Genomic DNA, 12,992 nt, shown 5'->3' on the forward strand with positions numbered 1-12,992 from the left:
GGAGAAGAGAACACATAAGAACTTTAAATAAGTTGACTTCTCCAGGGTCAGATGAAGTACATCTGAAAGTGCTGAAGGGGCTTGCAGGGTTTATTTCAGAACTGCTCTCTGTAATCTTTGAGAATTCTTGGAGAATGTTTGAGAGCCTGGACAGAGACAAACGTACCTATTTTCAAAAGGGGGGGGGGAGGTGGATCTAGAAAACCACAGACCAGTTGGCTTGATGCTGATACCGGGCAAAACTCTAGTCTAGAACATATTATTAAGCAGTCCATCTGTGAGCATCTAAAAATGAATGCACTGATTACTAGGAGCTTTCACAGGTTTATCAAGAATGAGTCCTGCCAGACAACCGTCTCTCCTTTACTGAGAGAATGACTACATTAGTAGATCATGGGAATGCCATGGACATAGTATATCTTGATTTCATTTTGTTGGCTGAACAAAACTACTGTTAAGCAGATTCACAACTGGTTGAACACTTGTACCCAGTGCATGCTTCTTACTGGCTCTGCATCAAACTAGGTATCAGTATAGTGATATGTGTTAGTGTTGGACCTTGACTAGGGAGGCAGGGCTCAATTCCCTATTCAACCATCAGGCTCATTGACAGTTACAAGCTGACATACCTTACAGTATTGTGTGGATAAACTGGATCCTCAATCAATACTTCACGTATGCTAGCCTGTGATCCTTGGGAGAGAGGATTGTTTGAAAGCTTAAAGATGTAATACAATAAATCTCCTTCAAACTGATTGTCAAATTCTTGGTTTGTTAGTTCACTAAATGTAGGAGCTGGTCTCCACGTTATGCAGAAGGAGTTGTGGAAATTATAGATTATGGTACTTGGGATAGCTATATTCTTCAATGTGGTCTTTCAAAAACAAAAACAAAATCCTACCTGCACATCAAGGTGATTGTTATTCTAACACTTTCTGTTTGATGTATAAGTTTTCTACAAGTTCTTCTTCCTCCTTTTTCTGATTCAGGGGAATTAAAAAGTTATGATCCTATCCATAGAAACCTATCACCACATTCTGCATAACATGTGTAGTCCAGTTTGTTAAAAAGGGATTCTTTATAGGAAGGGTTTTTCAAATATTAAGTATGCCTCTTCACTACACTTGATGTTTCTCAGTCACACACACTGCTACTCTCCCATGACAGAGCAGGAAGCAGCAATATCAGTGTGGCACATAACAGTCTAAATGCATTAAGTGCAAAAGATAGACTATAAATTTGAATGAGTTTTTTACATTTAATTTGCAGATTTATAAATAGCTTCACAACCAAAAGTTAACAAACAGGATAAAATAAGATAAAATGGAAAAGGCTACACACTCTGTAAACCAAAGACAATGAAAGCATTTCTAAAATCACACAATTAGTAAAATAAAAGGACTGAGTCAGACTTCATAGAAATCCGTCTTAAACACAAATATCTTGATTAGCTGCCCAAATGTCAAAATACTCAGGGCATGTCTGATTCCAGTTAGTAACTCATTCCAGAGGGTTGGAGCTGCAACATTAAAAGCCTGCTTTCTAGTGAATACAGTACAATGCAGGAGTGTAGCTGACAGGCACTGTTATTTGGGGAAGGCAATCCTTTAGGTCACTTTGTCCCAAGTTGTTTAGGGCTTTTAATGCTAAAAGTAAATCCTTGACTTGCGGTAGGGTTGCCTATTGGCACCCAGTACAGTTCCCTCAGCAGATGTTATACGGTGTGAATGGCATGTCAGAGCCAGTGACCTAGTTCTGCACCAGCTGCAGTGGGAGATTTAGTGCCTATACTCCCGGGAGAAACTTCTTTGAGAGGAATGAATGAATAAAATAGAACTACACAGCCAACAACTGAAGATTTTCATCGCTTGATAGAACACTGTTATATAAGAGGTTCAGTTCTGTTAAGTTAGTGGTTGCATCATTCAGAAGTAAGAATTTAAATGCATTTTGTCAGGGATAAATGCATCTTGCAATAGTGCTGCTCTTGACAGGCGTTCACCAATCTGCTTACCTTTTGCTTTGGCCCTCTCACATGGCCTGAGTTCAGCATTACATGAGAAACACCCTGTCCCCTTGACTTTGGAGATAGAAGAGTTGTTGTCTCATGTCGTGCTTTGCTTTGGCAAGCCTTGGCCTGCTCCACAGCCCAGTGTGACTGTCCCTAGCCTCTCTGGCATCTACAGAAAACTGGAGAGGAAGATTAGTAGCGCCCACAAATGATGGCCGGCTACTAAGCTGTGCCTAGCTTCTTCCGTGCTCCTAATCCATTTTGAAAGCTGAGTTTGACAAGCAGGGTATAAATAACCTCAATGGTTATTTTCCTCAACCTTTCAGAAAACAAAACTGTTGCTAATTTCCTTTACTACTAAACAACTTCAGTCTCTCTGTGCTTTCCATGTTCTGCTTGTTTCACCTTTCTAACTTCTGCCGATCTTTCTTCTGCACCAATGCAAATCCAGCAACCTTTGGTGGGTCTACACGAGCCAAGCCCTTCTTAAAATCACCAGCTTGGGAAGCCTTTGCACCCTCGGAAAGTCAGACCTTCCATTGCCACGCACAAAGAGCCACTAGCATAATGCCTAATCAGTAACTATGCAAAGCCAGGGCACCAAGCGTGTTGCTTATCATTCCTTGTACCCTACCACCACTTCAGGCCTTCGATGGCTGCCTGCAGTTATTTGAAGCACGGCCCCGTTTTGAGGAGTTTTGCATTCCTATCTGCATTGTGCCTGCTACTATTAGCAACAATGTGCCCGGCACTGACCTCAGTATCGGTGCTGACACTTCCCTGAACGCCATTGTAGAGGTAAGATGGAAAATACTTAAACCCATGTCTGCAAGACAGAAGAGAAGAAACGTTTCCCTTTGTTTTTATGCCACTAGGTTATTGGGGCTGAATCAAAATTGTGGTTTCAAATTCTGAAGGTCACTGCATCAAAACTCCTGAAATTTAGCCAGGATCTCATGCACCAGATCTCTTCAACAAGATCAGCCCATAAAATGCAGGTGCTGGTGGACAGGAACAAGTAGGATGTGCTATAAGATTGCACAGGAGGAAGTCAAAATGCCAAGTTATGCTCCCAACCATCAATCATTTTAGCTCCCTAAATTTTAGTTGCTTTAACTCTGCATTTTTGGAGCAGAAAGGTGGCACGAGCATTTAATTGCAACAAATAATAATAATAATAATAATAATAATAATAATAATAATAGCATCATCATCAGTGATTTTTTTTGGGGGGGGGAGGTGCTGGTACTCACCATGAAGTTGTTACAATAAGTGCCACACTTGTAACATTTGGAGAGAAAAAAGGTGCAGGTACTGCATATAATAAATAATAATTATTACATTATTATTTTTACCCCACCTATTTGGCTGGGTTTCCCCAGCCACGCTGGGCAGCTTCCAACAAAAGAGTAAAAATACATTAAAACATCAGTCATTAAAAACTTCCCCTTCAGGTGTCTTCTAAACATCAGATAGTTGTTTATTTTTTTGACATCTGATGGGAGGACATTCCACAGGGCAGGTGCTTGAGTACCCCTGGAAAAAGCTACTGTTGTTGTTATTAAAGATACTTCCTTTGTGGTTGCTATCCTGCAGGAATTCAGAAGAGTGTTGTAAGATCAAAACAGAGATGTTAGAAAGGCACAGTCTCCTACAGCTGAAAGCAGTGTTCTTTAACCTTTGGTGGATCACGACTCCCATCATCCACAGGCCAAAGATGATGGGAGTTGGGTTTCCAGATGTGGGTGAGTTAACAAGGTTGAAGAGCACTGATCCTAGAGGCTAGGGCTGCCAGATGTGCATCAAACTCCCTCCTTATGGAAGAGTAAAGATGAGCCAGCACAAAGACAGGTGCTTTTGATGTTCTAAATAAATGGGCCCTGTGCTGCCAAGTTGGGGGGGGGGCGGTTGCATTCTAGGAACAATCAAAACCATGAGATCTTCTCCAGGTGGAAGAGAAAACACTGACTTCATAGAGGGCAGTTCTGATGTTGGATTCCCATTGCCTGCAGTGTCACAGCTCCAGATGGTGATAGGGGTGAGAAGGATATGTGTGCTGAGGTTGACCAAGTGAAGGCTGGATGATGATGATGATTTATTGAATTTATATACAGTGGTACCTTGGTTTGCAACCATTTTGGATTGCAACCACATCAAACCCTGAAGTGTGTGTCCCTTTTTTATTATTATTACAACCCATTTTTGGGGGATTGCAACCCATTTTGGGGGGGAGGCCCCATTGGCGAAAGCGCGCCTTGTGTTACAACCTGTTTTGTTTTACAGCTGGACCTCCAGAACAGATTGTGGTTGTAAACCAAGGTATCACTGTACTGCCCCATGCCCAGAAGTCTCAGGGCGGTTCGATCTGAAGGACCCAACACTTTGCCACTCCTCCAACTCTTTCAAGCCAGCCCTGAAGCTGGTATAGCTCAGTCTCTTTTATTTACTTGGAGGGAAATGTTTTGTTCTTGAAACATAAGAAGTATGGAGGTGCCCAAGAGCATTTCCACCTTGCTGCAAGTATCTTTCAGAGCACTGGGTATGCTAGATGTACCACCTTCAATTCTCTCCCTTCCCTGCCCAAGACACATGGTCCTATGAAACAGGCAGTTGAAGAAACTGTTAGTTAATATTATGACAATATATATCACATGTCAGGCTATTAAGTTACCCAACTGATTGCTTTAGAAGGTAGTAAAGTGTAAGTAACAGTTCTATCTGGATCCATATATTATAAAGTATATAACGTCTGTTTCCTTGCAAGTTATATACACTTTATTTCCATGAATGGAACAGTGTTTCTAGAATGGACCTTTCCTGCTTTCCTTTCCTACATTCAGCGGCGTAGCGTGAGTTGTCAGCACCCGGGGCAACGCAAGTAATTTGCGCCCCCTAACCCGGGGCAAGGCAAGTAATTTGCGCCCCCCCCCCGCTGCCGCCCAAACGACGCCGCTTGCCCGGAGGAGGAGGGGGGCAGAGAGGCGAGGAAAATGCAACTGCCCAGCAGCTGCAGCAGCACCGGCGGAGGCGGGGCTGTGAAGAGGGGCTGCCTGGCGCGTCCTCCGCGGCGAGGGCTGAGAGCCGCTGCCTGCCGGGCGCCTTCAGCCCGGACGCGCGCACAGCTCGGCGGTTCCGCGAGACATGCGGCTCCGCTACAGCCTGCGCCCGAGGCTGTTCGGCGACTCCGGAGGCAGCGAGCGCGCCCCTCCCAGATGTTGCGCCCGGTGCGGCTGGCACCCCTGGCACCCCCCACGCTACGCCACTGCCTACATTTACCCCCAAAATCGGATCTGGAAGGTTGGGGGAAATATTGTATTTTGGGGAGGGGGCTGCAGATGAAGGGGAGAGCAGTTGGAAATTGTCGTCTCTCTTATATGTACTGAAGAGCAACTTTGGATCTGGAAGCACAATGTTAGCCATGCTTACTCAGAAGTAAGTCCTGTTAAAGTCAGTGGAACTTACTTCCAAGAATGTGGGGTTAGGATTGCAGCTCAAGCCCTTGTCATTAGAGGGAAAAGACTTGATCTCAGTCATAGCTTATGTTGAAAGCTAAGAATCAAGAGGAGTCATGGATTTTTTGCTCCAGAAAAACGGCATTTGTAAGATTTTCTGAAAAAAACTACTGGTTTTTTTATGCCAAGTTTCACCTAATATTGGGTGAAGCATTGCAGATGACTTGTAGAAATCTCAGAGAAATGTTTTTGAACTAATTATTTTTAGTTCTCATGGTGCATCATAAAAACAAAGCAGTTGTGCTCCGAATGATACTAAAATATCATCCTTAAAGGATGGTGAGCGCTTTGGTTTGAAAGTCACTAATAGACCATTCTTTGCTAGACATGCGACCGAATCAAACTGTCGGCAAGTGGGACAAAGCGACGTGTGTTCATCATTGAAACTATGGGCGGCTATTGCGGCTACTTGGCAAATATGGGTGCTCTTGCTGCAGGAGCTGATGCTGCATACATCTTTGAAGAGAAATTTGATATTCGAGAGCTCCAGGTATGCAGATCCTATATTTTACCTATTGGCTACCTCGGGCTCCATTGGGAGGAAGGGCAGAATGTGGACTGAACTCAATAAGTAATAATATGTAAATTCAATGTCTGTGGAGCAGGTATATCAACAGATTTATCACTGGCTGATGGCTCAATGCTGCATATGAGAACTCTTCTCTCTTGACTAGAGTTGCATTAGGAGTGATATAAAGTAATGGGATTTCTGTCTGGCAGGCCACTTTAAGGATGTGCACAAAGCAAAGGTTAGCAAAGCAAACCTTTGTGCACAAAGCAAATTTACATCACTTGACTCACAGTCATAAATGATGCATTCTTTTTAGGCCAACGTGGAACATTTGACTGAAAAGATGAAAACCAGCATTCAACGTGGTTTGGTGCTGAGGTAAGCTGACTGCTCACTAAAGTGCACTGTAAAAGGAAGTTAATTTGTTGTTGGGGTGGTACTTCGGATGGGGAGAGGAGAAGAATGGCAAATGTCACCACTGGAAAGTGCTGTAGTTCACTGACAGAGTGCAGGTTCAACCCCAGAGTGCAGGATCTCAGATGAAAGGAACAGCAGAGACCTCTGCCTGAACTCTTGGGAGAGCTCTTGCCAGTTATAGGAGACCAGACTGGGATAGTTGGACCAATAGTCTAGCCTAGTATAGGAGTAAGCATGGACCAATGGTACCAAATAGTATGGGAAACAGCCTTACTAGAAAAATTAACCAATAAACTAAAACTGACATGGGGACAAATGGAAGAAGACGCCTTCACACCGGTATGGCTCCCTTTTATCACATACACAGCCCAACAAGACAACAACAAGAATCAGCATACCAACAGCATACGAATCAATATGGCTAACCTGATTTAAAAACACCTACCCGCCTCCTCACACATGTAAACAAAGATCACCACAGCCAATCACAAACAAGCAACCACACACTAGGCCAACCCCAATTTCTCTCACCACCAAAGGAACACAAGCAAATAGCAAAGAGAACCTGCACAAACGACGCTGACACAAAACCCCACACATACTTTAAGTAAAACAGAAACATTACCACCCGACCCCACCCCTACCCACCATGGCCCCTCTACCTCTTCCCCCCTTTTCTTCCCAATGTAACAGTAATGTCTCAACAAATGATACTGACCTGTAGAAAATGTAGCTTGAAAAAAGAGACATTGCACATACTTTTGCAAACAAAAAAAATCTATAGAGAGAGAGAGAGAGAGAGAGAGAGAGAGAGAGAGAGAGAGAGAGTTTAGCCTAGTATAGACAGAGCCAGCTTCACTTCCAAAAGAGGCACCTTTGAAAAGTTATGTTGGCTACCAAGTCAGTTCACCCCCCCCATACCCTGGTGAGCTTGTGGTGGTTGGCAGTGGCAGTGCAATAGCTCACCATGGGCAGTGGCAAAGTCCTTGCCATTTGAGATTTCACTCCAGGACATAACAAGAAACTTCTGGAATGGCAGGCAGCTTCCAGCAGCCACACAAACTAAGAAAAGGCCAGTCTGGGACTACAATTAGAACCAAGCCAGCTCAGGTGTCAGTGCCATACGCCAACACTGTAATACGCCTCATTAAAGGACAGTTACATATGCTCAGTCATTGTCTCTCTCCCTGTCCCCACATTGCAGCTGGACAGCTTTTTTTAATTTTTTTAATTTTGAAGGCGATAAGCTGTAGGGATTTGTACTGACAATTCCCTTCAGTCGTATTTGCACCACTATTATTGTTACTTGTTTGAGAGTCAAGTTTAGGGGCATGAAATTCCCTCTGGATTTTGTTTTGCTTGGTTTTGTTCTTTTAAAAAAAGCTCAAGATATTTGGGTCTGGTCCGTGCCTGGGTGGAAGACTTGGGTTCCATAATGAAAGAAAGGTAGGATATACGTGTAACTCAATAAATATAAGCCAACCACACTTATGCTTGTGTTGTACAGGAATGAAAATAGTAGCGAGAATTACACAACTGACTTCATTTACCAGCTCTATTCTGAAGAAGGGAAAGGAGTCTTTGACTGCAGAAAGAACGTACTGGGTCACATGCAGCAGGTAGGCATACCTTACAGATTCTCCAGGATGAAGCAGGAGGCTTACAATGTTCTTCTAGTGCTGCAGTTGTGAGTGCAGGAGCTGGTTTCATGTTTCCTCCTGGACTGGAAACCTCCCAGGACAAATGCTGCAGGGCACATGGCTTCCAGTGCTTAATTTCTGCATCCATCACCTGGGACAAAATCTGCCATAGATGCAAATAGATGCCATAGATGCACATATATCTACATAGCTTGAAAGGGGCCTTTTTGCCTACTTCAGTGTTGCAGGTAGTATTATATAACAAATAGCTCCATTGGCAGAGTTGTTGTTGTTGTTTTGTCGTTTAGTCATGTCCGACTCTTTGTGACCCCATGGACCAGAGCATGCCAGGCACTCCTGTCTTCCACTGCCTCCCGCAGTTTGGTCAAACTCATGCTGGTAGCTTCAAGAACACTGTCCAACCATCTCATCCTCTGTCGCCCTCTTCTCCTTGTGCCCTCCATCTTTCCCAACATCAGGGTCTTTTCCAGGGAGTCTTCTCTTCCCATGAGGTGGCCAAAGTACTGGAGCCTCAGCTTCAGGATCTGTCCATCCAGTGAGCACTCAGGGCTGATTTCCTTCAGAATGGAGAGGTTTGATCTTCTTGCAGTCCATGGGACTCTCAAGAGTCTCCTCCAGCACCATAATTCAAAAGCATCAATTCTTTGGTGATCAGCCTTCTTTATGGTCCAGCTCTCACTTCCATACATCACTACTGGGAAAACCATAGCTTTAACTATACGGACCTTTGTTGGCAAGGTGATGTCTCTGCTTTTTAAGATGCTGATTGGCAAATAGCTCCATTGACAGAGCAGGAGACTCTTAATCTCAGTCGTTGGTTCGAGCCCCATGGTGGGTGCAAGTTGCCTGCCTTGCAAGGGGGTTGGACTGAATTGACCTTTGTGGTCCCTTCCAACTCTACAATTCTCTACTTCTAAGTTTAATAGCATTTAACCAGTTTTAATACTAATTCATTGGTAACACCGAGGCATGAAGATATTAGCACTGGGACCACAGCCATTGAATTGAGGTCTCGCAGCTCTGTATGTCAGTACGACTTAAATTATAACTATCTGATGCTGCAGAAAGAACTGTATGTAGAAGCAGTCATTTGTTTATAATGCTGCCTTTGTTCAGTGGAGACCAAGTTCACTGCAGGCGCAGGTAATCTTGCAACCTGGATCCCTAGTTGCTGTCCATGACTATGGGCCATGTCTCAATTTCCACCTAAGTGTGAGGCAGGAAGTCTCCTAATTGTTTTGTAACTCTGAACAGAGTCCTAAAACTTCAACTCACTGTTAACATACGTGTTGAATTTCACAGGGTGGCGCTCCTTCACCATTTGACAGAAACTTTGGGACAAAAATTTCAGCGAAAGCTGTACTTTGGCTCTCCAAGAAACTCAAAGAATGCTATCGAAGAGGTAAGGAAATGCTGATGACATTAAAAAAATAAAAATTAATTAGTTTAATGTGTCAGCTGCTAACATCAATAGGTGCCAAACATGTGATACTGAGTCTGTGAGGCACAGCTGTTTCTTCTCTCGTATTTTATCACATCTATGAAAAAAGGCTTAGCTGCCCTGTTTTATTTTTCCTTAGCTTGCTGGAAATATTGAAGCCAGGGACCAGTGAATTGTCTATTTCCAGTAATGGCACCTCATTTGTACAGTGCTCTTCCAGTTTGAAGACTAGAGTCTTGAATCACTGTTGGCCTTTCAAAAGCAGGCTGTGTTTTGATGTAGTTTTACAGGGGAAAGTATCTAATCCTGCTTGCTTACATTTTTTTCTTGACTTCAAAAAGATTTCATAGTTTATACTGCTTGTAAACTGCTTTGCAGGCCCACTGCAGGGTAGAAAGACAGTATAAATATATTAAAATGTAATATAGCAAACATTTACAAGCGGCTGTTAATATTTCTTAACCAAGTAGGCCAGCTCCCTTTCTTCTTTTGAAAAGGCATGTTTAGGAACAAGGTTGTTTGCATTCTCAAGAATATTTGAGGCTGATAATTCAGAAAACTTAATCCACAATTCTTTATTTACAGGGGCTAAAGTATCCATGCATGTTAGGTACACCTCATGGTATTCTATATATCAAGCCACGTTCAAGTGGTTGCAACAGAACTAAGTAAAAACCCGTCAGTTACTAAGGAATCCTTTCACTTAACTGACTTCTAATTTTCTGAGCAAAACTAAGTCTAGACAAGCTTACTCAGGGGGTAAGATCCACCAAATTCTAATGGTACATTGTTTGAGTAAACCTGCGTAGGATAAGGCTTCAGATTTCTTAGAATATTAGGCAAATTACCAAATCTTGCCATGATTTGGTCATGTTGATTGATATTTTACTTCAGGGTAGTCACCTTGGTGCCGTCCAGTGTTTTAGACTACAGCTTACATCATTTCTGGCTGCTTAAACTGATGGGCATTATAATTCAAAACATCTGAAAGGCACCATGTTGGCTATCCCAGCTCTACTTTTTTTGATTATGACCGACTCCTCAAACTGTGCTAATATGTGTGAGTAATATCAGAATTCCAACCCCAACCCCCCAAGACTTAAAAGTTCCTGACAATAATTTGTAAAAACATAGGAATGCACCGCGTGAGTTACATATATTCTTCCTTTCTTGTTTTGTTTTCTTGGTTGCTGCACGGATCACAGATGAAGGTAACACACTTCATTCTTTTGCAATTTTATCAGGTTTGAGGAACAGTTCCTACTGTAATGATGAACAATTTCTAACAAAAATTAACCATGGCCAGTGACAACACCAGTTATTCATCCATTCTCTTTCACTCTAATTACCGATTTGAAAACCATGCCCTCTAACAGTTTCAGTCCCTATTTGTTGTTCTTCACTGTAATATTTCAGTTAACCAAATTCAATTAAAAACCCTATGTGGAATTCTTTAACATTTCATTCCCCCCCCCTACACTATTTCCGTATGTTACTCTTTGTATAGCTAAAACAAGAAAATGTATGGCTTTTTTTTCAAAGGAAGGGTATTTGCCAACACTGAGGACAGTGTTTGCCTCCTGGGAATGCGCCGGAGGAACCTTATTTTCCAGCCTGTGGTTCAACTGAAGGATGAAACAGACTTTGTGTAAGTAAAGACAGTGCGGGGGAAAACAGCGGTGTCCACACGAAGATTAGCATTAAGAATTGGTATCTCTTTGGGGACAAACGGTAGACTCTAGTTCAACTTCAGACTTGAAGTGCCTCCCCCCCAAAACAAACAAACAAACAAAAAAACCTCCTGGGATTATTGAAAGGAGAATTTCTCTTTTACAAGGACCTGGCAGTGCTGAACCAGACACAATCTTCTTTCACCCCCTTTTTAATCTTTTAATAGCAAATGCTTCCAATGTACTGTTGCTGTTGTGGGTGGTGCCCAGCTATTGGGTAGCATGGCAGCTGCTGAATTTTTCAAAATTCTCTTAATCCCTGCATCATCTCTACTGGGCCTTTTGCCCAGCCAAGCTAGGTGCCAAGTCTGAAGCTTGGATTTTAAGAGAAGCAACATGCCCCAGCGGAAGAGCATAAACTTTGCATGTAACATTTTGCTTCTGCGGTATTATTTAGTGGCATCTGCAAAGACCTCAGCCTGAGCCGTTTAAAACCAGCAAATTAGAATCCTTGTTTTAATGGAGGAAGGGGAGTGTGTTTCCATGATCTAATGGCTGTCCTATTGCATCGCTTGTGCAACTAGGCAGCTACTTTATCTGCTGGGCACAAGTTGACATGACAGCATGTCACTAGCACTAACTCTCCATATAAACCATCTATTTATATGAGCAGAGTGACAAGACCCTATTGCAAAGTTCCTGTGTCTTGATTCAAGTTGATCAGCATCCTCAGTTGGTGTTCTTAAAGCCTGCCTATAAGCTTAAATGAGTTCTAAAAGCATTTCCCCTCTTTCTTGCTAAACAGGCACCGAATTCCCCGCGAACAGTGGTGGCTGAAGTTACGGCCTCTGATGAAAATTCTGGCCAAATACAAGACCAGCTACGATGTGTCAGATTCGGGCCAGTTGGAGCATGTGCTCAGACCAAAACAGGCAGAAGCGTGAGCCGACGGGTCCAAGGTGTCCTACTGTTAAAAGGTTGCAATAGCTCTCCATTGTGTGTCAACGATGCTTTAGAATACTTGTTGCAGCTTCGTTTTGTAACATCTAAGTTATTGTACCAGCACTTTATGTGGAAAAACAAAAAGCCGCCATCACAGACACTCTCTACCTGGTATTGTCCTAGGCTTCTTAAAAAGACACCACACAAAACACCCTAGAGCCTAACTTAAGAACAAAAAAACCCCAACTTACCAATGTGTTCCTTACCAATAACCTGTGCAAAAACGGTTCTATGCACTCCGTGTGATGCTATTCATCTCTTGCACTTTTACCAGATAGTGTTTACACTTAAAGAGTATGTTACAGAGGCTTAGTTTTGTGTCAAACTAAAAAGGAAACTTATATATGTCCCCCAACAGAATAAAATACTATATTAAAAGTAAGCTCTGGAGTCATTTGTTCTGTACAACCTGGGACGAGCTTGCTTCATCCTACCCACTGGCTAGAGCATCTCAGGGCTAGCCCATGTTATTGGTACAACTTTACCAGTCCTAGCTAATGTGACCAATGGTCAGAGGTGATAGGAGCTGTAGTGTGACAACATCTGGAAAGTGCCACGTTGGCTAACCTGCACTAGCTGAACGTGCTCTTAAAAGGAAAATAGCATTGGATTTCAAGGCCTACAAATACAAGGCAATTTCTTGCTTGTGTAGCAAGTTTTTTTATGTAGTGCAACCAACTTCAGTCCAGCTGCTTGTGTATCTAAGGAGCAAGAGTAAAAGTAGCAAATACAAGATTATGCTTTTTCTCTGCTGTAATTGCAAAGAG

General features: G+C 42.8%; 1 protein-coding gene and 1 long non-coding RNA gene across 7 annotated transcripts in view; one reads left to right on the forward strand and one right to left on the reverse strand.

Annotated features, from left to right (window-relative positions):
- PFKP (phosphofructokinase, platelet) overlaps positions 1-12,607 on the forward strand; it is a 58,395-nt gene extending 45,788 nt beyond the window's left edge. For 2 of the 6 annotated variants that reach the window (XM_083466733.1, XM_083466731.1), the window contains 7 exons: positions 2,657-2,809; positions 5,849-6,013; positions 6,351-6,412; positions 7,959-8,070; positions 9,415-9,514; positions 11,096-11,201; positions 12,029-12,607. In XM_083466733.1, the coding sequence (XP_083322859.1) occupies positions 2,657-2,809; positions 5,849-6,013; positions 6,351-6,412; positions 7,959-8,070; positions 9,415-9,514; positions 11,096-11,201; positions 12,029-12,167 (837 nt within the window). In that variant the 3' untranslated portion in view covers positions 12,168-12,607. Of the gene's footprint in view, positions 1-2,656; positions 2,810-5,848; positions 6,014-6,350; positions 6,413-7,958; positions 8,071-9,414; positions 9,515-10,138; positions 10,717-10,758; positions 11,202-12,028 lie in introns of those variants that run through there. The other 4 variants (XR_014517427.1, XR_014517426.1, XM_083466730.1 and 1 more) reach the window with 4 other exon arrangements.
- On the reverse strand, positions 4,021-5,842 carry LOC310689594. The gene is made up of 2 exons (XR_014517539.1): positions 5,278-5,842; positions 4,021-4,841 (listed from the first exon to the last, which is right to left on the reverse strand). It is a non-coding gene; the product is annotated as an uncharacterized lncRNA (long non-coding RNA).
- Positions 12,608-12,992: the final 385 nt, after the last annotated feature.

This window comes from Podarcis liolepis (genome assembly GCF_965112155.1).
Source record: "Podarcis liolepis genome assembly, chromosome: 12".
Classification (NCBI taxonomy): domain Eukaryota; kingdom Metazoa; phylum Chordata; class Lepidosauria; order Squamata; family Lacertidae; genus Podarcis; species Podarcis liolepis.